This window comes from Gracilinanus agilis, chromosome 1, assembly GCF_016433145.1.
Source record: "Gracilinanus agilis isolate LMUSP501 chromosome 1, AgileGrace, whole genome shotgun sequence".
NCBI lineage: Eukaryota > Metazoa > Chordata > Mammalia > Didelphimorphia > Didelphidae > Gracilinanus > Gracilinanus agilis.
The window spans coordinates 269,276,254-269,303,989 of record NC_058130.1 but is presented as its reverse complement, the minus strand read 5'-3'; the positions used below and the strand labels follow the sequence as shown (position 1 = coordinate 269,303,989).

General features: G+C 33.9%; 1 protein-coding gene across 9 annotated transcripts in view; it reads left to right on the top strand.

The window, feature by feature from the left end:
- Positions 1 to 27,736, top strand: part of DENND4C (DENN domain containing 4C) — a 98,332-nt gene that overhangs the window by 21,535 nt on the left and 49,061 nt on the right. For 6 of the 9 annotated variants that reach the window (XM_044661616.1, XM_044661592.1, XM_044661584.1 and 3 more), the window contains exons 5-11: positions 145 to 383; positions 2,769 to 2,835; positions 8,039 to 8,097; positions 9,300 to 9,444; positions 13,011 to 13,186; positions 16,309 to 16,409; positions 19,275 to 19,493. The exons of 1 other annotated variant lie outside the window; for it this stretch is intronic. In XM_044661616.1, the coding sequence (XP_044517551.1) occupies positions 145 to 383; positions 2,769 to 2,835; positions 8,039 to 8,097; positions 9,300 to 9,444; positions 13,011 to 13,186; positions 16,309 to 16,409; positions 19,275 to 19,493 (1,006 nt within the window). The remainder of the gene's footprint in view (positions 1 to 144; positions 384 to 2,768; positions 2,836 to 8,038; positions 8,098 to 9,299; positions 9,445 to 13,010; positions 13,187 to 16,308; positions 16,410 to 19,274; positions 19,494 to 27,736) is intronic. 2 more of the 9 variants (XM_044661599.1, XM_044661624.1) reach the window with 2 other exon arrangements.

Here is a 27,736-nt window from a genome sequence, read left to right as displayed (position 1 = left end):
TATATGAGTACATAGGAGTATATGAAGAATATTAAAGATGAGACTAAAACCATTTATTTGAAATTAGTTTAAGAAAATACATTAGTTCATGTTAACATCAAAATTAATTATCCTTAATAGGATGAATATTCTATTATCTTTTAGGTCTATGGGGCTGCTATCCAGTTCTATGAGCCATATTCTCGGGAGCTACTAACAGAAAAGCAGCTTATGCAACTGGGTCTTTTGACGCCTGTAGAAAGAAGAGTGGTCCCCAAATCCATCAATTCAAACAAATGCATTTGTTTACTTTCACACTGGCCTTTCTTTGAAGCTTTTAGAAAATTTCTTATGTTTATTTACAAACTTTCAGTTTCGGGACCTCATCCTCTTCCTATTGAAAAGTATGTATCTCTTCAAGTGTCTTTGGTCTTTTAGGATACTGATATTGGAAACATAGGAACTTATGTGTATATGTGTATCAATACATGTATGTATATAGATGTTTATTTCTTCATTTTCAGCAGAGCAACTAATAAGCAAGGTTCATCAGCATCATAAACTTAGCAGTTATCTATCTCCTCTCACCCACCTTTTTTAATGGATGAGAAATTAGAAGCCCAGAAAAGTTAATAATTGGTCCAAGGTCACATATATTAAAAATCAGAAGTGGGAATCACACTTAGGTCTTCATATGGCTTCCCAACAAAGTGAAAATTTGTTCTTCCTTTCCTCCACTCCCTAATAGGACATATTGAGATCTTAAGAAAAAAAATGAAAAGAAATAGTAAAACCTGAGGAGAAGAGATCTAGAAAGGAAGACCCATGCTACGCTATATATGTATATGCATGTATTTTTATATATGCTTCAGAATATATCTCTGTAATGTATATTTTCCCTTGGGGTATTTTCAGATACCTAAAATGGGAAAATTTTTAACTACCTAGAAGAAATTTCAGAATAGTAGCAGAATCATTAAAACTATGGAAAAATATCTCATTATTCTTTATAATGCACAGGCATAAAATTCTTGTTTTGAGATTTTTATGAAGCGTATTTAACAAATTTAAATTTGAACAACTTTGGTTAAGTTTTTAACATTGACTATTCTATAAGTTTTACTTTTGGTTCATAATGAAATCTTTAATTTAGAAGCTTTCAGAATAAAAGTAAAGGTATAATGTCCTTTTTCTTATTCTTAGTAATATTATTTTGTACCAATAGAATTTATGTAGCCTGTCATAATCCTACAAGTATCTTTGGTTTTATTAAAGTTGCTATCATCATAGAATTATTTTATATTTATATCTTCTATAGTTTTTTTAATATTATTCTCTATTCAAAGATCAATTAAAAATATAATAGAGAGCAAAGTCGCACTTACACTCAAGCTCAGGAATCAGCTGTTATCCTTATCTGATACAAGTGTGATCTCGCTTCAATGGTGCATTGTTATGGTGCTAATTTAATTATTTCTTAATTTATAGTGAAATCCAGTACCTAAGAGGTTAATCATTTCTTAGACAACATATTACTAATAATATCAGGAAATAAAATTTTCTGTCCTTATTTTCTTTCTTAATTCATACATGCTTAATATAACAAGTGAATATTTGTACTATTGTCTTTGCTATAAAATTTAGTTTTGCTGCTATTTAGGAAGTAAATTTTCATACATGGCTAGGTTGCTTGGCAGAGTTACCTTAATCTTCTGTGTTTGAAGAATTTTAGTATGAGTTTTGTGGGACTAAAATAACGTTTTTGGTTTTATGTGTAAAGAAGAAAAAAATACATATGTATATTTTTAATCTCTTTATAGTGTTCAAATAGAAAGAAATGCTACAACAATTAAAAAAAATCTTTGGAATAAAACTTGGTAATTACCATTCAGTGAGTTTCCAAGTAAATGATTAAACCAAATTTCTTAAAAAATTATTTGTAGTAATGAAATCAAAATATAGACTAAAACTTGATCACTAATAGTGATAATAGAAAACTAATTCATTGAATTTTTGTAGTTTCTTTTTTTTCCCATTATTTTTTCCTGTTATAATTTCATAGCCATATTGTGAGAAATAAAATATTTCATCAAAAATATAAACATTAGTATTCTTGATTTATAAGTTGAGAAATTAAAACAGAAATTAAGTGACTTGTGTAAGATTGTAGTGGTAAACGTAGGATTTTATCCTATTCAATCTAGGCCTTCTGACTATAAGGTAATTGTTGTTCCTAAATCACACTGAATTAGGTGTTCTTGGTCCATTATTCATTCCCATGTTAACATTTATAAATGCCATGAATGTAGCTCTTTAAAGCATTGTGTTCATGCCATCCCTCTTTTTATGCAGACATTGAATAGATTGTTATAATAAAAGCATAGAATAACTTGAGGTTCCAACAAATACTCCAAGTTCTTTGGTTCTATAATTTTTCATTGACCTCTTCAAAATCTACTTTTAACATGAATGCTATTTTCAAATGTTTCATCTCAAATGGGTTCAAATTCATTTATTTGTATATTTAACTTTTTTAAATTTGAGGGAAGGAGATCACTAAGTAAGGTGGAAGGCAACCTTTCTGTAATGAAATTTTCACCTCTTGGATAATTGTCTTTTAAGTATATTACACCTTCATGATTATATGTTGAAAGAAACATGTTAACCCTTCCCCCCAAGCCATGAAACTTTAAAATGCTATTTAAGGCTAATGTTTACTGTGTTTAAGTGGAATTTGTTAAATTAACTAAATAAGGGGGGAAAATCTTATGTTTTGAATTTCTTTTCAGGCACATCTCACATTTCATGCAAAATATCCCTTTCCCATCACCACAAAGACCAAGAATTCTTGTTCAGGTAATAGAAAAAGGGTGTATTGCATGGGTGGGAGGATGTTGGTGTTAACTATAAATCTCTATTGTCAAATTTCTCTTTCTTTATCAAAGTTGTTTCTTTGGCAAATTCAGGGGTTTACTGAAGAAATTATATTCAGTCTTGCATCCAAAGCATTATAATGCTTTGTCTGAATCATCTCCTTACTCATTTTCTTTTACAAATATTCTGTACTTTGTCATTGGAAATTAGGACTAGATACTACCCAGAATAAAAAAGTAAAACAAATTCATGGAAAACTTTTTAGAAAAACATAATTTTAAACTTAGTTTTTCATGATGGCTCTGTCTTTTGTGTGTATGTATTTGTGTATATATACATACGTATGTCTATACATAATCATTTCATTTGTATTCTGATTTAAATGCAGCTAAATAAAAAGATGTCATTCTTCTGATATAGGTATATGTGTTATTTTGGATATTTAGCTTCTTTAAGACTAGAGCCTTTAACAAATATATTTGCAATATATATTTTGAAATATGTCCCTTTAGGCTTTATGAAGCAAACCTAGCCTCCCTTTCCTCCTTTGGTTATTCTGTCTAATATAGATAGAAATTTTAAAAAAGGGAAAAAAACAACTTATTGATTCCCTAATAAACCACATGCATGTTATGACAGCAACAACTAGTCTGTCAGTAATTTTGTAGTTCTTCGAGGATTTATTGAATTAGCATTTTATACCTAGTCTTATTGATTAAATTTGAGATGTTGCAAGATTGTGTATATTTGATGTCAAAACTGTTTCCATAAAACAGTATTATAGTAACACAAAATCTGAAGTGGAAGGAGATGTCTGAGGAAGTTTAGTTCAAAAGGTATTTAAACAAGAATGCCTTCTTGACTATATTTGGTTATCCAGTTTTCACTTAAAGTTCTCCAGGGAGGGCATACTCACAAATTATGGAGACATTGTATTCTACTTTTCCTTAGCTCTAATTGTTTAGATGATTTTCCTTATATCAAGCCTAAATTTCCTTGTTGCTTCTTCTAGCTTTTTATTCTAGTATTGCCATTTGGGAACAAGCAGAATAATCTAATCCCCTTCTTGTGACAGTCCTTCACATACTTAAAGACATTTATTATATTAGTCTGAGTTTTTTATCTAGATTGAGTATCCCCGTTTCTTTTTAGCTGATCTTCATTTGGAATGATATTTTGTGATCTTTCACTATCTAGATCACACTCCTCTTAACATGCATAATCAGTTTTCTAACTAAAATATGGTACCCAGAACTGAAATTTGTACTTAACTAGTGGTCTGTCCAGGGTAGAGTAGAGTAAGCATAACTTGGGCATTAATTTTTGGCTATCATATTTTCACAGGTTAAATGTCATCTTTTTAGATTTGGCTCATTATCCTAATATTTCGGGATTTTGACCCTGCTCTCCATTATGTAAACTCTTCTGCTTGATTTTGTGTTGTCTACATATTCAATAAATATTTAATCCATGTATATAAGTTATTGATAACAACATTAAACATCACTGAGCCAATGAAAGATCCGTGAAGCATTATGTAGAGATTATTTTGAAATTGATTATTCTTTAGCTCCACATCTATCTAATTACAATATCATCTAACCCACATTTCTATTTTGTAAGAGTAACATATGAGAAAGGAATTTTAACATATATTGCCAAATCTTCTGCACTTAGATTTTTGGTAACTAGTTTTTTCAATTATTAAGCATTTATTTTTCTTTCTTCCACCCCCTACTGAGGGGAAAATAAAACCCTTATAACAAATGCACAGTGTCATATATGGCCAGTACAAGTTGACCAAGTCCAAAAGTATCTCATTCTGCTTAGTCAGTCACTTCTCTCAGGAGGTGTTTTATATTCATTTCCCAATTTTCATTTCACTCTGATCTTTAAAACCCCTCACACTATTCTTATACTACTGTGCCTTGATTTTCTATTTATCTTCTATTACCAGCCCTAGATTTCACATCTTTTATAAATTTTTATTTGTTGGTGGGTTTTTTTGTTGTTTTTATAAGTTAAAATTCAATTATGATGTATAAACCCTTCCCCCATTTTTAAAAAGGTGCCATTTATGTAGTACTTTAAGGAATTACCTATCCTTTCTTTATATCTTTCGAAGTCTGCTCTCCCCAAATCTAAGGTGTGTATCTATTATGTTTAGCTTTCCTTTTTCTCCTTTAAAAATCTGATAGAATAGTCATTCATTGTGAGAATCAGGGCTAGTACACATGTTCCTATCATTGCTTCCTTCATGGTTTGAAAGATAAGAGAATTATTAAAGCCAGTCAAGAAATTATTGACGGGCATCTATGCAATAGAGACAGAACTCTGGTAGATGGCCAGAGACTTTAAATCCCTCATCACTAATGTCCCTCTGTCATGCTTGTGATGCTTTTTCAACTCTTTAGCTATTTTTGCCATTTCCATATCTTTTGAAATCATGATTTATTTGAATTCTGAACAGGAGACTTTACCTGTGATTTTGTTAGTTTAGGGAACTTGCAGTTTAGAAAATTAAGGCACTAATTATAGATGGCTTTGTCATATAGGCTCACCAAGAAAGGGAGAAGTATACTAGGATAGTTAGCAAAGATGGCAGAATTTTGTGAGAGTTTTTAAGGATGGAGATTTCGGGATGTTTGTAGGCAAGCCAGAAAAGTAATTTATAGAACAAGTTTCAAGATTAGAGTTGAAGTGGGGATAGTTAGGGATGAATAGCATGCTTAAGAAGATGGGAAGTACATGGGATCCAAATGCAATTGTAGAGGGCTTAATCTTGGCAGGGAATGAGAAGGGCCAACCTTCATTGCAGACTAGGTTAAAGGAGAAAATAGTGAGGAATATTTTCTCCATTTCTTAGAAAACTTTGCCAGGGCAGGTGGTTCTTGTCCAGAGGTAAAGAGTGGAGTGGAGCTCCATGTTACCTTCCTGGAGGTGTGATGTGTGGAGTCAGTTGAGTGTCCATGTTATCATGGCTCTTGGTATGGTGGGAGCAATCCAGGATTGCAACTTGAGAAGGCAAGATTGTTGATAATCTTGAGCTTTTATTATATATGGCATATTTCATTCTGGTCTCTTTTCATTTCTTTTCTTGGCAAAGAATTCCTACATTATTGAGATTTGTCTTTATTTATTTGCAAATTACTTCTTGCTGGATGCCTATAAAAATTTTACCTTTGTTCTTTTGATTATGAAGATCTAAATCTTAGTGACTATAATTTTTGGTTAAGTTAAATTTAAATTCCTTTGGCATCTTAAGGATTCAGCTTCTATTTTTTCTCTTATGATTTCTGGGAATGTGTTTAGGCTCTCTTTTTTCCCCTTCATATTTTTGGGGGGGAGGAGAGACCAGTAATTCTTAGCTTTTCTTGTTTGGCTTTGCCCTTTAGCCTCTCTTGCCTTTAATTATAAATATTTGACATTTCCTAGAAATGTAATTTAAGATTTGACTTCATGTATTACCTTCTACACAAAGTCTTTCCTGATTCCCCACCTGTGCATGCCTATCTTCCTGAATTATTTTTGTATTTATTTTGTGTGTGTGTGTGTGTGTGTATGTATTTCCTATGGTATGTATTATAATATTATCTATCTGATCTATTAATGCTGTATTATTTAGTAGAATAGAATGGAAGATTCTTGAGAGCCAGGATTGTTTCATTTTTGTCTTTGATTCTTCAGTTTTCCCTTCTTCTTGACCTCTCTCTATTCCTTACAGAGATTACTGCTTCATTGAGATTTTCCACTACCTTTCCTACTTAACTCTTACGATCATTGACTTGAATTTTTTTTCTTTTAGTCACCTTATTTCCCATTTTATAGGTGGTCCTATATTTCTTTATACCTCATTGTGATCCTAAACACTCTGGAACTTCTTCAGTATGTCTATTCTTTCTTCTTCAGGCATAATTACTGTTTTCTTTTTTTATTTGGAAATTATTACTCCATTTTCCCCTACAGTTTCTGTTCATTCATCTTGAGAATTTCTTTTTGCCTACTTGTATCTTTTATTCTTTCAGTTTCCTTAGAGAATTTTCCTATGATGGGTTCTTTCCTTTTCTTTGTTGCTGTCCTTAAACTTTATTTGGCAATTTTTTAATATTTTGAAGTGCTTACTATATATGTGACCGTGCTAAGGGCTGGAAATAGAAGTGCTAAACAATCCTTTGCCTTCAAGGAAAACTATCTGAAGGGGAGATAATATGCAGACAGACATATGTAAACAGATACATAACGAATACAGTAAGAAGACAAGGGATGCTTGAGTCTGGGTGGCTCTAGCTGCCAAGGGTATCAAGAAAGACTTTATTTTCATATTTATATTCATATAAATGTGTGTGTATATATATATTTTTTGTTTTGTTTTGTTTTGATTTAATCAACTACATGTAATAGCAAATTTCTGTACAAGTTTTCCTAAGTTGTTTGATTGAACTTATCTCCCTCTCTCCCTTCCCTTCCCCCTCCTGGTCCTGGCAGGCAATTCAGTCTGGGTTATGCATGTATTATCATGCAAAACATGAAAAATTCTTCAGATTCTTTTAAAAAGTTATTAACCTCACTCAAGTCAGGATTCCCCAATTCTTCAGATTTCTTAATTTTCATATTGAAGTGTTTTCCATTTTGTTTAAAGAAATCCTTCATTCTTGCTAATAACTTGGAGAGCAGAGAGTTGTTCTTTGAGCCCCTTCTCTTGTATCTGAAAGACCAAATTGGACTTTGAGCAAAGATTCCTTGGCTTTGTTCAAATACAAATATGTATGAAATCTAGGTCATTGGAAAATTTATCCTACTTTGCATACCTTTGAGGTGCAAAATCCTCAGTCCTTATTTTGTGGTCACTTCTTTGGGAACTCTTCTCCCCTAGATAGCAACTTCTCACCTCTTAAGAATCTTTGCACCCAAATTCCTTTTCCCTTTTTTTGCCACTTCATCCTCTTGTATTACTGTTCACACCTCTTGGACAGAAGAGCCTCATTCTTCTTTTGGATCTTTAGTAGGTTGATCAATCATATTAATACATCTGAGTAAATATAGCTGACTGTTCTTCCTAAGATGGATGCTTCACCTTGACTCTATCTTCCTGCCTATTTTGTTGGCAAACTGTTTAACTCAAATGTAAATATTTAGTTCATAAGGTTGGCTTTGCCAATTCAGATATTGTCTTGCTTTTTCACAGCTATCAGTCCATGATGCATTAATATTGTCCCAGCCGGTTTTTACACCTTTACCACTAAGGTAATTAATGATATTTAAAATTATGTATCACTAATCAGAAGGCAAAATCTTAATGTGTTAAGGACTAGGTTAAGTAAGTTAAATACGTCTCTGTTAAACCATCAAACGGCATTAAATTATCAATCTTTCAAAGACAGCATTTCAATGTGTGTCACATGATTGTCATCTGAATTGATTGGTGGGCAAAAGAACAAAAGCTAGTGATTTTTCCTATGGCTGTTCTAATAAACCTTTTTAACAAGAAATTTGCCCACATATGTGTTACAAGCAATATGCCTGTTTTTTTTAATGTGGTTTACACATATTTGTCTCATTGCTTTAGTCAGAATATATGTTGTCTGAAACCATGTATGGATTTTGAGCCTCTCCTAGAATCTGCCCCTTCCCTCACTGACTCCTGTCTCAGAACAAATGTTGATGATCAGCATTGTCTTTACTTATAAATAAATATAAACACAAAAATCACATAATTAGGGGCTCAAAATGGGACATAAATCCTTGTTCACCCAAGATTGGAGGTGTTTTATATATATATATATGCATGTGTGTGTGTGTATGTGTGTGTGTATATATATATATACACATATATATAGTTGTATTAGTTTTCGGCATAACTTAGGTTATAATATTAAACTTAAAAATATAATAATTTTTGCAACTCACACTGATGATATATAAAATGTGATTCAATAGAAATTGAATTCTGAAAACCTTATCAATTAAAACAACCTTTCTGGAGACTTCTCCCTTCCCCATATTTCTTTCAAAGGCAAAAAATTAAAATTTTAAGCCTTATTCTTAATTTTGTCATTTATACTTAATGTCACAGGCTAATTTATTTTTCATCAATAATATCATTGTCATAAGGAAGCAAAAGTAACAAATTTAGCTTTTTACAGTGAGAGTGATGGATATAAACATTAGTTAGAAATACCTGATATAGCCTGCCAGAAAACAAATTTTAAAACAGTAATCATTAACAAAATTTACTTAAATGCTATCTTTATGTATTTATGTTCTGTGTCATATATTGACATCAAAAAAGAACTTATCGTATTAAATTATTTATTTTCAGGAGATTAGTGCTGCACCTCAGAGTTCTAAAAGAAGTCAAAAGTACTAAAAATTTTTTGTATCCAAAATAAGTTTTAAAAAGCATAATTTAATTATTATCGATCTTTTTTATTTTTAATTTCTTATAGTGGAGCTGACTTCAGTACTTTGTTGATGAATCTGGGTCCTGAAAATTGTGCAACTTTGCTACTTTTTGTTCTGCTTGAAAGTAAGATCCTACTGCATTCTCTTAGACCAGCTGTGTTGACAGGTGTGGCAGAAGCTGTTGTTGCTGTAAGTATCCTCTGGGTTTTTTCCTCCCTACTAATAAATTATGGCATCATAATTGTCTTTTCAAAGTAACTTATCCAAAAGTAAACATCATTTTAGGTTTAAAAACTTTCACTCCGGTGACACCATAGTATATTGTACTAAAGCTGAACTTAGGGCAAGTAGAAATACAAGGAAACAAGGTGGTTTCCAGTTTGGCACATTTTGGATGGGGGTTGGAAAGAGAGCTCAATTTTTCATTGTTACCATTCCTATTTTTTGAGATATTTAGAGAGCAACAGATCCATATATTTACCCAACATTGGCCAAATTAAAAACTTTTTTCACCAAGACAATTAGTTACATAATTTCTTCTAACTCAGAATTAGTTGCAGTTGAACTAACCTGTGCTTATATGTGGATTAGTAATACTTAATATAAATAATGATACAATCAGCAAATAATTACTGAGTCTATTTTATATTTAAGGAAGTGAGGCATCATGGTACAGTGGAAAGTATCCAGAAGTTACTATCAAACCCAGCCTTTGCCACCTATTAGTTTAGCATAGTAAGAATTTAATGTTTTAATGTTTTGTCTATTTTGTTAACCATATTGTTTTGGCTGTAAAATGAGATAGTGGATGTTTTCTAAGGTCCCTTCTAATTTAAAATCTATGATGAAAGGTGGAGAATAAAAAGAAAACATTAGGCAAGAATTCTGCCTTTTAGGAATTTACAACCTAGATAGGGTGTATGTTCATATATATGTATATATGTCTAGGGAATATGTGATAATGACTCCTTTAGGAGTAAAAGGTTTAATAGAAATCACCATGTTTGGGTAATTGAGAAGGTTTCTTGGAGGAAATAGAACTTGAACTAAAAGGTAAAGGAAGAATAGAATTCCAATAAGTAGAAAGAAGCAATTTGTGGTTTTAACAGTCATTTTAAAAAGTTATACCTATTCAACCATTAAAGATATTTCTTTAATTTTTTTTTAAACCCTTGTACTTCGGTGTATTGTCTCATAGGTGGAAGATTGGTAAGGGTGGGCAATGGGGGTCAAGTGATTTGCCCAGGGTCACACAGCTGGGAAGTGGCTGAGGCCGGGTTTGAACCTAGGACCTCCTGTCTCTAGGCCTGACTCTCACTCCACTGAGCTACCCAGCTGCCCCCTATTTCTTTAATTTTTGACATTTTCATTAGGACTTGTTCATTCCTTGAAAATTAGGTCCTTTTGGGGGCAGCTGGGTAGCTTAGTGGATTGGGAGCCAAGCTTAAAGACGGGAGGTCCTAGGTTCATATCTGGCCTCAGGCACTTCCTAGCAGTGTGTGACCCTGGGCAAGTCACTTAACCCACATTGCCTAACCCATACCACTCTTTTGCCTTAGAACCAATAAATACATAGTAATAATTCTAAGGTGGAAGGTAAGGGTGAAAGAAAGAAAGAAAATTAGATCTTTTACATTCTTTCAGTCCCCATTTTCTGTCTTGTTTCCATTTCTTTTGCTGCCATAAGTATTTTGGTGCATATGGAACTTTTCCTACATCAATGACTCCTTGACATATATATATATATATATATATATATGCTTGTATTGCACTTTTTTGGTCTCTCCTTTAAATGTTTTGATACCCTGTTTACCCCTCCATTATCAACTCCACTTTCCAATCTCTATCCTTCTCAAAATTCCAAGCTCCTTGAGGGCATATGCCATGGAATTCCTTGTTAGTTTTCTCCTCCACATCTTTTGGCATATCCTAAATTGATCTCTACATAAGAACATAGATTTAGATCTGAAAGGGACCATAGTTTCATCCTCTTATTTTACAAATGGGGAAATAATGGCCCAGAGAAATTATTTGCCTAGGTCATGCAGATTAGTAATCAGAGGCAAGATTTGACCCTAGTTCTTCTGATGCAGTTTCTAATTTTGTTTTTGTTTTTTTTTTAACCATTATTATTTTTTGTCTTAGAATCAATACTAAATATCAGTTCCAAGGCAGAAGAGTGGTAAGGCGAGGTAGTTGGGGTTTAATGGCACACCCTAGGTCACACAGTTAGAAGGTGCCTGAGGTCAAGTTTGAATCCAAGACCTCTCATTCTAGGTCTGGCTCTCTCTCCACTGAGCCACCTAGCTGCCCCCGCTATTATATCTAGTAACCTTTACATACTATACCAGAATCTTCTTCCAAACTTCCCAGTTTTTCTTGAATATTTCCTCTTCCTCAGCCATCAGTTATGAAGTCTTATTGATTCTGCCCTTTTATCTCTTGCATCCTCTTTTTTTCCACTTACATTTCATGCCTTCAGTTAGGCTGTTCTCAACAATATTTACTCAACCTAAGACTGTGATAACACTCTTGACTGTTCTTTCTGCTCTTCTAGACCCTCTTTCCTACTACAGTATTTACATGGGTATCAGATTATTATTCCAGAATACAAAAGTGGTCATCTTACTGTACTCAAAAATCACTCTGTGTCTTTGGGATACTATTCTGTGGTTGGGCTTTTAGGGTCCATCATAATCTAATGCCAGCTTATCTTTCCAGCCTTTGTTTACTACCTTTGCGTTTCCTTAAATGTGACCCCTCTGCCTCAACGTATTTTCATAGACTGTCTCATCCCTGAAATGTTTTCTGTTGTCTTTGTCATCTCTTCCTTGAAGGCTAAACTCAGGTGTCATCCCTTTATTGAAGCTTTCTCTAATTATTTTCCTCCCCAACCCCCAAAGGATTTTCTTCTTTCTGTACCTCATTTACTATTCCCTACTTTCTGTGTATTTGTATTATCTTCCCATTATAAGGGCAAGGTCTTTCCTTAACACTAACCTTAGAACCCTACACCTACATAATACTTAATAGAAACTTGTTTAATTCAATTATTGTTGAGAAAGGCTACTATTTTGTGGCTTTATTTGTAGTTATTTTTGTTGAAGTTTCCAATTGATTAAATTGTTATCAAAAGTACAGCGTACCTTTTGAGTATATTATTTTCAGATATTAAATTGTACTTACTTGAAATAAGCTGGTTGTGATAAAGTTAATGCAAAGTGTTCATTGAGCCTCTGTCATTTGGTTCTGTGATTAATTCCTTTTGCTTTAGCTATTCCATTTTAAAAATGGGGATTCAAAGTAATAGTATTTAATAGTAATAATTATTTTGATCATGCAGGTCCATATTAATCCATTTATTATGAGAGATTCTAGTTAGATTGCTTTTTGAAATTAAATGATCAGGGAAAGCTAGATAGCATAGTTGATAGAGTTACCAGGCCAGGAGTCAGAGTACCTGGGTTCAAATATGACCTTAAGTACTTCCTAGCTATTTGACCTTGGGCAAATCACTTAACCCTATTTGCCTAGCTCATACCATTCTTCTGCCTTGGAACTGTTATTTAGTATTGAGTCTAAAATAGAAGATAAAGGTTTAAAAAAAAAAAGAAAAATTAAATGTTCACTTTCAGGCAAAAATGAAAAGGAACTTTAGTTTGTCCCTTTCCCCATTCTGTTGAAGTAATATAAAGTAATTATGCATAATATGTCCTTTATTTTCATATTTGGTTCTACTACTCTTTTTTTTTCAGATGATCTTTCCATTTCAGTGGCAATGCCCGTATATCCCCCTTTGTCCTCTCTCTTTGGCAGCAGTGCTCAGTGCTCCCTTACCATTTATAGTTGGAGTTGACTCAAGATACTTTGATCTTTATGATCCACCACAGGATGTTGTTTGCATTGACTTGGATACAAATATGGTTTATGTGTAAGTATACTCTTAAACATTTTTTTCTGTGTTACTTAGATCTGAAGATCATCTGACAAAATAGTACATAATGTAAAACAAAACAAAAAACCCAAGAGACATGGGACATTAGGGATCCAAAGAGCAGAGAGTGACCCTAAACACTCTTCTGATAAGTTAGAAAATATGGGCCAAAACCCCAGCTCTGTCACTATTTTACTTTATACTGTTAGGTGAGTTACTTAATTTAGCTAGTCTTCAGTTTATCACCTATAAAAGATGAAGGGATTCAGCTATATGCTTTGTAAAGTCCTTTCTTGCTCTAAGATTTTACTTATAAAAATCAGAGACCAGCATAATGGACAGGTGAATCCTGTTGCTGATTTTCTTGGTCTCAGGTACCTACCTGTGAGATTAACAGAAGAGGAATGAGGAGAGAGCAACCACTGAAGTCCAGAAAGGAGAATTCAATTTCTCCTTAAAGGTTTCTACAGAAATATTACAAATGATACTGTACAACAATGCATTTGAATCAAGGTGATATTGCTTTATTTAAAATGTCTCTATTTTAAAATTTAAAGATTTAGAAGATATAGTTTAAAGTCATCCTTACATTATTTAAAACCATTAATGGTTTTAAAAAGGTTCAGATTTGAACTAAAATATAAATTATTTTAGGGGGACTAAAATAGTCATGCATACATAAAGTAGGAAGTCTGGAATTCCAAATAGTCTTAAGTCCATCTAAGAATCCTATTAGCTCAAGTTATTCTTTTTCCTTACAATCTAATACAAGAAGAATGGCAGTATAAGTGAGTGATTTTCCACAGATAATGAACAAAGGTAAAAAAATCTCAGGAGTTGTTGTTTTGGTTTGTTTTTTAACCAAACTTTCAGTATGAAAAACCATTTGTTAAGCATCTCAACCTAGAAACCAAAGGTATAGGAATTTTTTCAAGTACCTCTAAAATTTTCAGTTTTCTTTGTAGTTTTTTGATGAATTTGCTCAATTCCTATTTTTCCTGCTGAGTCAAAATTTGTCATGACTGAAGTTTTGTAGCAGATAAATATGGATTTTGTAACACTAAATATCAGAATTCAGTAAAACATAATTAATCAGAAGAGTGTACCTCGTTGAACCAAATCAATATTTTTTTCTAAGAAGGAGCAAAGTAATTTTCAAACAAAAGTCTTTTAATCAATTTACTATTAGCAGCTAGTTTTGAGGCTAGTAAACTCTGATAATTATGATTATTTTGAAATTTACTAATTGATACAAAGTACCTCATAACTTGCATTCATTGAACATTGCTTTTTAGCATTTATAGCAAATCAAAGTAAGTTTTGAAAGACTTCTGAATAGTTTCAGTGAAAAACTAGATGGTACAACATGTTTTAAAGCTGCCCTTTTTTATGTATAGTTGTTGAGATCTCTATTTTTAAATCCTTTCTTTTCTTGCTACCCTCCAACTGTCATAGTTTTTTTTACATAGTTTTTCCCTATTCAGTATCAAATTGAAGTGCCTTACATAAATGTTGAGTATAACTATTAAAAATTGGGTTTTATTTTCAGGTTTTTATTCTCTCCTCTCCCACTCCTTTCTTTTCCCTCCCAGACCTCTATTGAAAGGCACTTTTAATTTATTTTAATTAATTCATATTATTTATTTATATATTACACGTGACACTTAGGTTTATAAGATAGAACCAACAGAAAGGCACCAGTTACAAATGCTTTATAATGTTTGTGTATTGGATTGACCAAGTTGACCTCCCAAATGTTCTGAGTCATGTAGAGTATTCCTCTTGTGGTGAAAATGCTTTATTGTTAAATTCAATTAGGGCTCACTTTATCACATGTATATATTGTCATTTGGGGTTTAGGCTTTAAAAGATCACTCTGTAGCAAAAATAAATAATATAGAAATAGGAAACAAGTGATAACAATTGTACAACCCAGTGGAATTGCTTGTTGGCTTTGGGAGGTGGAAGGGAGAAGAGGAGGGAAAGAAAATGAATCACGTAAACATGGAAAATTCTTTAAAATAAATAAAAATCATTAAGGATAATAAAAAAAAATAAATTCAATTAAGGCCTGGGTAAATCAAGTCGTGTTGTGTTTAGGACTTCACTGTACAATTTTGGAACCAAGAGATGGGTTTTTATATTTAGGATCAACACCTTAAATATACCTTGATGAATTAAATTACAGTACAGTACATATAAATTACATTTTTGAGTACCTAGATAACTTACTGTAGTATTAAAGACCATTTACATCTACCCTTTCTAACTTTTTAATGGATCTGAGCTTTTGGAAAATGGAATTTTAGAGTGACCAAATTCCTTCTGTTTTCATTCTGAATTGTATTAATAGTAACTCACATTTAGACATTTCTTGGAGTTAAGTTATGGTAATATCATGAGGTGGATAATGCAAGCAAGAGTGTTCCTATTTAATAGATGAGAAAACTGGCTCTGAGATGATGTGCCCACTTGCCTAGTAAGTGCTAGCAGTCAGTATTTCTATCCATGTCATTTGCTTCCAAGACTTTTTCATGTTGAAGTAATAGTAAGTATAAAATTCAGATCAAAGGAAAACAAACCAGAGTCCCCTAAATGTCCACAGGAAGTTTATATCATATATCTAAATATTAAAGCTCAATGAACCCCAAATTTCCACTAACACATATGTAATATCAATATATATATATATAAAATATCAAAATAATACTTTTCATGTGTTTTTAAGTCAGTCTTAAATAAATGACTTTACTAAAAAATGAATGATTCATTTTTACACTTTTTTCCAAATTTTCCTTGAAAATTTTCCCCCAATTTCAGAAATCCTTTTACTATTCCACAATTTTCACTAACATATTAAGAGGAAAGATCTATTTCAGATGGAGCTGTTGGTGAATTTTTAGCTATAGTTATTCTAGTTCAAGTCCATTTACTAAATTATAGAGGAATTGTAGCTTGCAATTTGTGACCTTATAGTATTGCTTTGGACCCTGAGAGTTTAAGTAATTTGCCTAAGCTCAAACCCAAGTCTTCACTGATTATCCACTGCACCACCCTGCCTCTGAGATTAAAATCATATACTTCAGTTTGTATTTACTATGTTTTCTGTTATTAAATAGATCAGATGAAAAGAAGAACATGAACTGGAAGCAGCTTCCCAAAAAGCCTTGTAAAAATTTACTTAGTACTTTAAAGAAATTATATCCCCAGCTATCTTCAGGTAAGTGAATTCTTGTAAAAGAAGTACCTATTGTGAATGTAAATAAATAATAAAGTATTTTAACAAAATCTTCTTTCCTGTGGAAGTACATTGAAAACATTTGGGACAAATGAGTTTTACTTGTATAATTGTGTTGCAAAAGAAAACAAACAAAACAATAAAAAGAGTAAAAAGTATACTTCCGTCTATATTCAGAATTTGTCAATTTTGTTCTCTAGAGGTGGATAGCATTTTTCATCACTGGTCCTTTGTAGTTGATCATTGTATAATATTGTTGTTACTGTGTACAATGTCCTCCTAATTCTGATCACTTCACTTTGCATCAGTTCATATATGGCTTCTCATATTTTTTTGAAGACAACTTGTTTTAATTTTCTATAGCACAGTACTATTCCATCACAGTCACATTCCACAGCTTGTTCATTCATTCCCCAAATGAGGACCATCACTTCAGTTTTCAATTCTTTGCCACCACAAAAAGAACTGCTATAAATATTTTTGTACAAATAGGTCTTTTTCCCTTTTCTTTGATTTCTTTAAAGATTAAATTAAATTAAAGTGATTGCAGGGTCCAAGGCTATAGTCCTTTGGGCATAGTTCCAAATTATTCTTTAAAATGATTGGACACTAGTCCAATTTACCAACAATGAATGAGTGTCTCAGTTTTTCCATATCCTGTCCTGCATTTGTCAGTTTCCTTTTCCTTATCAGATTGTTAGCCAATCTTTTAGATGAGTTGGTATCTCAAGAGTTATAATTTTCATTTCTATATTTTTTCATATGACTATCAAGCTTTGATTTCTTTTTCTGAAAACTGCTTATTTACATCCTCTGACTTTTTCAGTTGGAGAATGGCTTTTTTTTATAAACTTGACTCAGTTCCCTATATGTTTCAGAAATGGAGACCTTTATCAGAGAAGCATATTGTAAAAAAAATTTTTTCCAGTTTTCTGTTTTCCTTCTTTTTTTGGGTGCATTAGTTTTATTTGTGCAGAAACTTTTTAATTCATGTAATCAAAATTGTACATCTTGTGATTCTCTCTGTCTCTTATTTAATCATAAACTCTTCCCTTAAACATGGTTTTGAAGATAATTTTTTTTTTGCTTCCCTAATTTATTTATATTATCCTTTAATTCATTTATACATTTAGACTTTATCGTGATATGTTATGAGATGTTGGTCTTTGCCTAGTTTCTGCCAAAGTGCTTTCCATTTTCTCAGCAATTTTTGTCAGATGTTGAGTTCTTTTCCCAAAACCTTTAATTTTTTGGTTTATCAAACACTAGATTGCTATGGTCATTTTTTTTTTTTTATCCTGGGACTCCATTCAAGGAGCATAGGGCCACAACCAGTAGGCAATGGGTCACACAGTTGCTCAGGGTCACCCAGCTGGAAAGTGTCTGAGCCCGGGTTTGAACCTAGGACCTTTCGTCTCTAGGCCTGGCTCTCAATCCACTGAGCTAGCCCAGCTGCCCCTACTTTAGGTTGCAGTTTCTTTAGCAGATGTAGTTTTTAAAGGGTGGGGTTGCTAGCCCCACGCCCAACCCTCCTCCTTTTTCATCCAGGCTAGGGACCGTCCTTGGCCCAGGAGTGGTAAGGGTGGGCAATAGGGGTCAAGTGACTTGCCCAAGGTCACACAGCTGGAAGTGTCCGAGGCCGGACTTGAACCTAGGACCTCCAGTTTCTAGGCCTGGCTCTCAATCCACTGACCCACCCAGCTGCCCCTATGGTCATTTACCACTGTGTATTTATTATGTACCTGCTCTATTCCACTGATCTGTCACTGTGTTTCTTAGCCAGGGCCAAATTATTTTGATAATTACCACTTTGTAATAGAGTTTGAAATCTGGAACTGCTAGGCTTCTCTCCCTTTCGTTTTTTCATTGATTCCCTTAAATTTCTTAACATTTTGTTCTTCTAGATCAGTGATTCCCAAAGTGGGTACTACCACCCCCTAGTGGGTGCTGCAGCGATCGGGGGTGGGGGGAGCAGTGATGGCCACAGTGGCATTTATCTTTCCTTTTAATTGCTATTAAAATAAAAAAAAATAATTTCCAGGGGCTAAGTAGTATTTTTTCTGGAAAGGGGGTGGTAGGCCAAAAAATTTGGGAACTACTGTTCTAGATGAATTTTTTTCTAGTTTTATATCGATGCTAGATGCAGAAAAAGCATCTACAAAATGTAATGCCCATTTCTATTATAAACACTAGAAAGTATAGGAATCAATTAAATCTTTCTTAAAATGATAAGTAGTATCTATTTAAAACCAAGCATGATCTATAATGAGGATAAGCTTAAAGCCTGTCCAGTATGTATAGAAGGATATAAGATAAACCCACATAAATCTTTAACATTTCTGTATGTACTAACAAAATCCAGCTCAAAGTGTTAGAAAAAGAAATTCCACTTAAAATAATGACAGAAAATATAAAATACTTAGAAATCTACCTGCCAAGACAAACCCACAGATTATATGAACACAATTACAAAACATTTTTCATGGAACTAAAGATGTATATGAACAATTAGACAAATATTAATTGCCCATGGGTAAACCAAGCCAATATAATAAAAACGACAGTTCTATGCAATTTATCAATTAAGCTTCTAAATAATTATTTTTTAGAGATGGAAAAAATTATAACAATTCATCTGGAAGAACGAAAGGCTGTTGTTATCTTTTAAGAAATATTGGGTTTGTGAGGATGGAGGTTAGTGTTGGATCATGGTTTTAGCAAATTGCTTCATCCTGGCCTTTTCCTGATTCTTCCAGGCACAATGACTACAAATAATAGGCAGTTAATTAATGCTTATTGGTTGATTTGTTCTAAGCTCTCTTGTTTTGTGGCCTTTCCATTATGCAGTTCACAGAAAAACACAAGAGTGCTCAGCAGTGGAGATGACCCCAATTGAAGCAGATTTCTCCTGGCAAAAGAAAATGACTGAACTTGAGATGGAAATTCAAGAGGCATTTTTACGCTTTATGGCCTCTGTTTTAAAGGGATATCGGACATACCTCAAACCGATTACCGAGGCTCCTTCAAATAAAGCTACAGCTGCAGATTCATTATTTGACCGACAAGGTGAGTGATACTAAAAAGTATAAAATTCCATATAATTGGAGTGAAAGAATTTTCCATTGTGCTACCCTACTGAATGATATCCAAAATAAACTTTTCTGAATTATGCTTTTCCATAAAGAATCTACTATATTCTAGGCACTGGGAATATAAAGATGAAAAAAATCTCTGCTGCAAAGCATTATATATTACTATAATTATATAGGTGTATATATATATACATATATATATATATTTATACCTACATATTCTAGGTATGTACATGTATATTTCTGTCAGGCATATGTAAATTTGTAATCAATAATCATTATACTTCTACTCAGTTATAGCAATTGATTGGAGTTTGAATCAAGTTTAATTTTATCTTTATACTACATTTTTCTTAGATTTTCTAACCAGGATGTTTTTAATACTGGAATGAAGCCTTTGAAGGGAAACAATTAGGTCAGTAAGATGAATGTTTAGATATACGATAGATAGAATATCTACAAGTAGATCTAAAAATAGTTCACATTTTGCATTAATTATTGAGCAGAGCTTTTTGTATTATTCTTGGCTGTAACTAAAATTTATCTTTTAACCTCAAAATATTCTCTGGTAGTTTGGAAGGTAGGTTTATACAATCCTTCCAAATAAACAGTCTTGCTCTTGGGGCTTGGGGGAGGAGATAGAAAGAACCATACTAGTTTTTCACCTTTTCCAATAATCTCTCAGGCTTCTGGGAAAGTCATACTTTCATTTTCTGCCGAGGGCCATCAAACCCCATCCTGAATGACAAGGTCTCAGATGGGATCCTAGAACTGCAGAGCAATTTCTAGGGAGGATGGTTTCCCCCCATTCAAGATTCCTCCACATGACTCTCCTCTTAACACTCCTTATTACTGGAGTTATTGTGGTCAGTATCCGTATTCAGCCCCAGGGAAATATAGAAGAATAATAAAGGCCATTACTAGAGCCCTTACAGACCCCCTACAGACTCCTAGAAAATCCCCCATCTACATGTATTATTACAGAAATTCCCCGAAAAGTCCCTCCACAACAAACCAGCAATTAGTGAGTTAACATTAAAGATTTTAAAACCCCAGAAAAACTGCACTTTAGAATTCTCAATTCCCATACACAGAAATTTGGAGGATTGCCCTCAAGCTTCCCTGATCTTTGATGTGGAATGCTAATACAGAGAGTAGGGAGGACAAGGGATGAAAAATTGGAGCAAGTTACCTCTGGACTGTTGTTGTTAAATCCCAGAGCCCAAAGAACAGAACAAACTCACCTTTGAAAAATATTGAAAAATGAAAGGCTGTTATTGAAACAATATTTGGACCAAATTGGGATTATTGTATCTTTTGAATCTTGATTAATTATGTATTTGTATAATCAACTAGCATAAGGAATCTTCATTGATTAATTACACAGCTGAATAGAGCAAGGAATAATCATGCTTAATCTGATTGGCTAAAATGTAATTGACCATTCTCCTAGTGGAAATGGTAATTTCCAACCCAGTTATTTCATGATGAATTATTCTTGACAAGCTTTGCATCTTTTGTTAATCATAAAGAACAAGATAATCACAGAATATTAATCACATGATTCTGTAATTCAGTAAAAGTTAATGTATGACTTAATCCATTACCTACAAGAAAAAAATGTATGGTGAATGTGGAAATTCATGCCAGCATCTATGTCATCTTTAGAAAAGGGTATAAAAAAATAAAGCCAGCCCGAGGCTGCCGAACAGTTTTTGGGATACATGATTGAAATGCTGACTGTATCCATTCGCTTTAATCAGCTGATGCTGTCACACCCCTCAAGCCCCTGGACCAACGGAGAGCAGGCTCTTCACAATCTTCAAATTGTTTCATTTCTCTAAATATCCTTGTCATTTTTGTCTTTCATTGCTTCTTCTGTTTCAAGGTAGCTTTTTTAGTCACATTGCTGCATATTCTACCTTGTCAAGCCCTTGCCCCCATATAGATTACCACTTATTGAATGGAATACAACAGATAACCATAATAAGAGTTAAGATTGAACAGAGTGGTTTGAAATAATATGGAAGGAACAGATTGCTTATAGCTGGAGATCAGGACTTTATGGGAAAAAGAAAAAAGACAGGCTGAGATTGAGGAACATGAAAGACAAAAACAGATTAAGTTTGAGAAAATAAGTTAAAAAAATATTCCTGGAGACCTTAAATGTTAGGCCATGGAGTTTGTAAGCCATAGAAAACCACTAGATATTTTTGAGCATGAAATCAAAGAAATGATTTTTCTTTGAATAAGAATTAAATAACAATACAAGACAAAGTCATAGTAAATGCTATGAGGCAATAGTCACATGAATAGTTACTGTTACAGATGCTAGGAGCTGAGAAAAATATGTTGGCTAGGGTGGTATCATTGTGTCATGGAGTAAGTACTGATTTTTTTTGGTTTTGCTTTCAATTTAAATTTTTACCATTTTTGTAAGCTTGACAAAAATGAACATCTCTCCATCAGAAAACAGAAACAGATAGCTACAAATGAACCTATAATTCTAAAGTACTTACAGCTTTTAAAAAGTATATTCCCCCCAAAAAAAGTATACTTCAATTTTAAGATTTTAGCTCCAACACTTCCTTGTGCTATCTTTTGCTCTCTTCTGTGTTTTGATTAATGATTTGTTGATACTCTCTCTTTGTGCATCTCATCATCCTTATCACTCCTCTCCATGACCCTCCCCATCCCTTAAAAAACTCAACCAAAAACCCTTCTCAAGCATGAAAGTCACAAGCAGCACAATATGACTGACTGTCCCACAAAAAGATGCTCCTTTTTGCCTTTTTTTTTGTGACCAAAAAATCCAATTCTGCCATTTTTTTTTTTTTTGTCTCTGTGAGCCATCCTTCCATTGGCTACTGGTTTCATTTGTTGCAAGAACTTTAATATTGATATGATTTATTTCCTACATTTGTATGTTCATGAGTTGGTAATTGAATGAAGGTTTCATATTTAAAGTACAAGCAATTAAAGTTTATAAATGTTATAAAACTGTGATTCTTAGTAACTCCTGCTCCCCTTTTCACCATTCTGCTGCCATCACTGCAGAAGCAGAGTACCACATAGAACTAAGGAACCTTTTACATTCTCTTCTCGTCTTTCTACAATCCCCCACCCCAAATTGCCATGATCAAAGAGCAAATGACCAGCCTCCTGGCAATGCACCTCTCATTTTAGCTTGATCAGTCTTTAGAAAACACATACTCTGTTGCTGGGCCTATACTTGAAGCTCTTCTAGCTTAGTAAAACCTGTTAGAGTTCAATCTTTTCTGGGATCACCTTCCCACAAAGAGAAGGGATCTGAGGAAGATTAGGCCAAATGTATGCTGTGTGTTGGAGGACACTGAAGGATTTGTTCACAAGGTATCTGAAGATGAAGGCATGGAAAAATCTTAGACTTTTATGATGCTCAAAAACAGATAACCTAAAGAACATCAACAAGTACCAATCTATTTGCTTGCTTCCAATCTACATAATCTTTTTAAAAACCCTTACCTTTTATAAGGTAGAACAGCAAGGCATTAGAGATTAAATCACTTGTCCAGGATCACACAGCTAGTAAGTGTCTAAGACCAGATTTGAACCCATCCCTTGTCTCTAGGCCTGGCTCTCTATCCACTGAGTTTTTAATGAGAACTATCTATACGATGTGGTAGGAGAAACATCCATGTCTCCTGCCATGTGGGTAGAACAATTACTTTTCTTTAAAAGGCACAAACTATCCTCAAGGTTTAAGTAATTCAGGAGACAGAAAAGATAGATTATTGATGTTGTTTCTTGGTTGCCTAAGTGTAAAAAGCCAAGAGGAGCTCCCTAATGATTGATGGAATACTATGGATGGCTCTGAGGTATGGTAACTGAACTTGGAAAAATCAGTGAATTGTCCTCATTGCTTGTCCTTTTTGAATATACTTCCCCTACCATGGCTATGTTAAATCTCCCTTAATTCTAATGTATCCCATTTTGTATCACTCTCAAACCTTATGTACCAGACCATCCTGAGATATCTTGGCCTTCAGCACCATACATCAGACATTCTCAGTGAGATTATTATAAATTGGGAATAGTTGAGCTTTTGTAAATGGTAATATATATCACATAGCTGTGTAATGTTTATCATCAAAATAATTGACTGAATAATGCAGAGAATACAAGATATTGCGCTTCTTTTGTAGAGTAAATGCTTTTTTTTTTTTAAACCCTTACCTTCGTCTTGGAGTCAATACTGTGTATTGGCTCCAAGGCAGAAGAATGGCAAGGGCTAGGCAATGGGGGTCAAGTGACTTGCCCAGGGTCACACAGCTGGGAAGTGTCTGAGGCCAGATTTGAACCTAGGACCTCCCTTCTCTAGGCCTGGCTCTCAATCCACTGAGCTACCCAGCTGCCCCCTACATGCTTTCTTAATGCCTCTCTTATTGTATTTTTTTTCCAGTTACATGTAGAAACAATTTTTCTTTTCAAAAGATAGATAAATTTAGACCCTTCTCTTCTGTCTTAAAATCAGTAGGAAGCATCAGTTCCAAAGCAGAAGAGTGGTAAGGGCTAGGCATTTGGGGTCAAGTGATTTGTCCAGGTCATACACCTAGGAAGTATCTGAGGTCAGATTTGAATCCAGTATCTCTGGTCTCCTAGACTGGTTCCAGCTGCCTCTTTTTTAATATTTTGACAATTTGCAGTCCAGATTTTCTCCTTCTCCCTCTCCTCTACCCTCCCTGAGATGGCAAGTAATTTGATATAGGTTATACATGTGCTATCATGCAATACATATTTCCATATTCATCATGTTTTGAAAGATGATACATATAAAAAAAACTCATGAAAGAAATGAAGTGAAAAATGCTATGCTTTGATTTGCATTCAGACTCCATCAGTTCTTTTTATGGTAGTGGATAACATTTTTCATCATGAGCCCCTCAGAGTTGTCTTGGATCTTTGCATTGCTGATAATAGTTAAGCCATTCATAGCTGGTCATCCTATAGCAGTGATGGGCAGACTACGGCCTACGGGCCAGATGCAGTCCCCTGGAATGTTCTATATGGCTGTGCAACATTATTCCTAATCTGACTAATATACAATGAGAAGGATACAGTACAATGAAACTTCGAAAGAGTTACCTTAGAAACAGACTGACAGATGAGCATTCCTTTTTCTTTGGTCCCCTCTTTAAAAAGTTTGCCCATCATTATCCTATAGTATTATTGTTACTCTACAATGTTCTCCTGATTCTATTCATTTTACTCTGCACCAGTTCATATAAGTCTTTTTTTTTTTTTTAAACCCTTGTACTTCGGTGTATTGTCTCATAGGTGGAAGATTGGTAAGGGTGGGCAATGGGGGTCAAGTGACTTGCCCAGGGTCACACAGCTGGGAAGTGGCTGAGGCTGGGTTTGAATCCAGGACCTCCTGTCTCTAGGCCTGACTCTCACTCCACTGAGCTACCCAGCTGCCCCCAGTTCATATAAGTCTTGACAGGTTTTTCTGAAATCTTTTTTATCATTTCTTATGGCATAATAATATTCCATTACAATCATATTCCATAACTTGTTCAGCCATTCCCCAGTTGATGGACATCTCCTTAGTTTCCAATTCTTTGCCACCACAAAAATAGCTACTATAAATATTTTTTAACAAATAGGTCCTTTCCCCCTTTCTGTAACAGACCTATTTTACAAATAAACTTAATAAGGAAGGCTATATTTTATAATATTTCGTTTTTATTTAAAGTCATGTTGATAGTTATAGCCACGTGCCTGATAAGAGCTTATTCAAATTCCGCACCATTACCTTTGCCCACCTGGCTGCTTCCTAGGGAAAAAAAGCGTCCCAATCAAGTTGTGAGACTTTATACCTCTGTCTACGCAATCACACTTCCTGCCACCTGTATTATGTAAGAGGAATCATGGGAAATGTAGTTTTCATTACTCTCCTAAATGTCCACAGGAAGTTTATAGCATGGGTCTCAATATTAAGACCCCCAAATTTCCAATATCACACCTAGTAGTGGTATTGCTGAGTCAAAGGGTATATATAGTTTTATAGCCCTTTGGGTATGCCTCCAAATTGTTCTCCTGAATGGTGGTTGTGTCCCAATTTTCCCATATCCACTCTATCAGTTATCATTTTCCTTTTTAGTCACATTAGCCAGTCTGAAAGGCTTGAGGAACTAATCATGGCAGCAATTGTATTGACTAACTATACAAAATCAAGGTTTCATACAAGAGGTTGTGTCTAATTCATCTTAACTTTGGAGCACACAGCAAAGTATTGACCTTGTTTTTAAGGATGAATTTAAAGACTTTGAAAGATGCTGTATTTTGGTTTGGAAAAGAAATTGAAGCTTTACACACTAGGATTACTTATCCATGTCATTTTAACCAAACAGAATATTGTATCGCACCTTTGTAATATGATAATGTCTCATATGAGTAACAATCCATAGTACAACACATTAAAGGTTTTGGGGACATCATAACAGCACATTGGATGTTATACATTTACAGCAAGAAATTAGTAAATTAGACCAAATTGTTTATGAACAAGAAGCTAGAAAAAATTGCTTCTAAATGGGAAGTGTCAGAAGCTATCCAACAACTCCAGGGGTCTGGGAGGTGCATGGTTTAGGTAAGAATGAGGCAGATACTGGAAATGGTCAGTTAGCTCATAGCTGCTCCAAAAAGCCTCTGAGCTTTCTTTATTTTTATACATTTTTTTCAAAGAGCCATTTCTTACAAAGTACACTGGAGTTCATGGCTGCGCAAGCACACCAAGGTTACAGAATTACCTCACATGCAAGTTTTTTCACCTATAGATTATGCCAGGATGAGACAAGGGTCCAAGGTTAAAATTTGAGACTTATTTTATCTAACATTCTATTTTTTTAAATTTTTTGATCATTTATTAATATTCATTTTTAACATGGTTACATGATTTATGCTCCTACTTTCCCCTCCCCCCCCGCACTCCCCCCCCCAGTGGATATAACTATTCTTCCCTCTCAGGGTTAATTACACTGAGAGTAAGGTTTAAATATTACCTCTTAATGCTCTCTTCCTCTCCTTCTTATAATAGTATTCATCCCTTCTCCTTCCCTTGCCCTCTTTGTGTGTAATAGAATATCCTATTTTTCTTATTCCTTCAAGATTCTCTTGGTGTCCTCTACTATTCATCCCCTTCTTTCCTTCCCACCCATATTATCTTAGACCATTTAGTATTCCAACCTCTCCCTATGAATAATTCTTCTAATTATTATAATAGTGAATGCTATAATGGTGAACAGAGTTCACTACAGAGAATTATACATAACATTTCTCCACATAGGAGTACCAATAATTAGATCTTATTGAAGCCCTTAAAGAGGCAAATTTAAAAAATATGAGTTTTTTTACTTTCCCTTCTGTTTCTTATTTACCTTTTCATGTTTCTCTTGATTTTTGTGGTTGGATATCGAACTTTCCATTTAGTCCTGGTCTTTTCTGTGCAAATGCTTGGAAATTTTCTATCTTGTTGAATGCCTAAACTTTCCCCTGGAAGAATATAGTCAGTTTTGAAGGGTAGGTGATCCTTGGTTGTAAACCTAGTTCTCTTGCCTTTCTGAATATCATATTCCAAGCCTTGTGGTCTTTTAGTGTGGTGGCTGCCAGATCCTGTGTGATCCTGATTGGTGCTCCTTGATATCTGAATAGTCTCTTTCTGGCTTCTTGAAAAATTTTTTTCTTTTAGTTGGAAGCTCTTGAATTTGGCTATTATATTCCTGGGGGTTGTCTTTTCCGTGTCTAATGTATAGGGTGATCTATGGATCCTTTCAATGTCTATATTGCCCTCTTGTTGTAGAACTTCAGGGCAATTTTGCTAAATGATTTTTTTTAGTATGGAGTCCAAATTTCTATTAATTTCTGGTTTTTCAGGAAGACCAATGATTTTCAGATTGTCTCTTCTAGACCGGTTTTCTTGATCTATCAGTTTCTCATTGAGATATTTCATGTTTCCTTCTATTTTATCTGTGTTCTGACTTTGTTTTATTTGTTCTTGCTGTCTTGATAGATCATTGGCTTCTACTTGCCGAATTCTTGTCTTTAGAGGCTGGTTTTCTGCTATAAGCTTTTGATTTTCCTTTTCAGTTTGGTCTGACCTGTTTTCCAGCTGTTTGATTTTGGTCTCCAATTTACTTATTAATTCTTTTGATTTGGGGGCATCTTTTTTCCCAATTC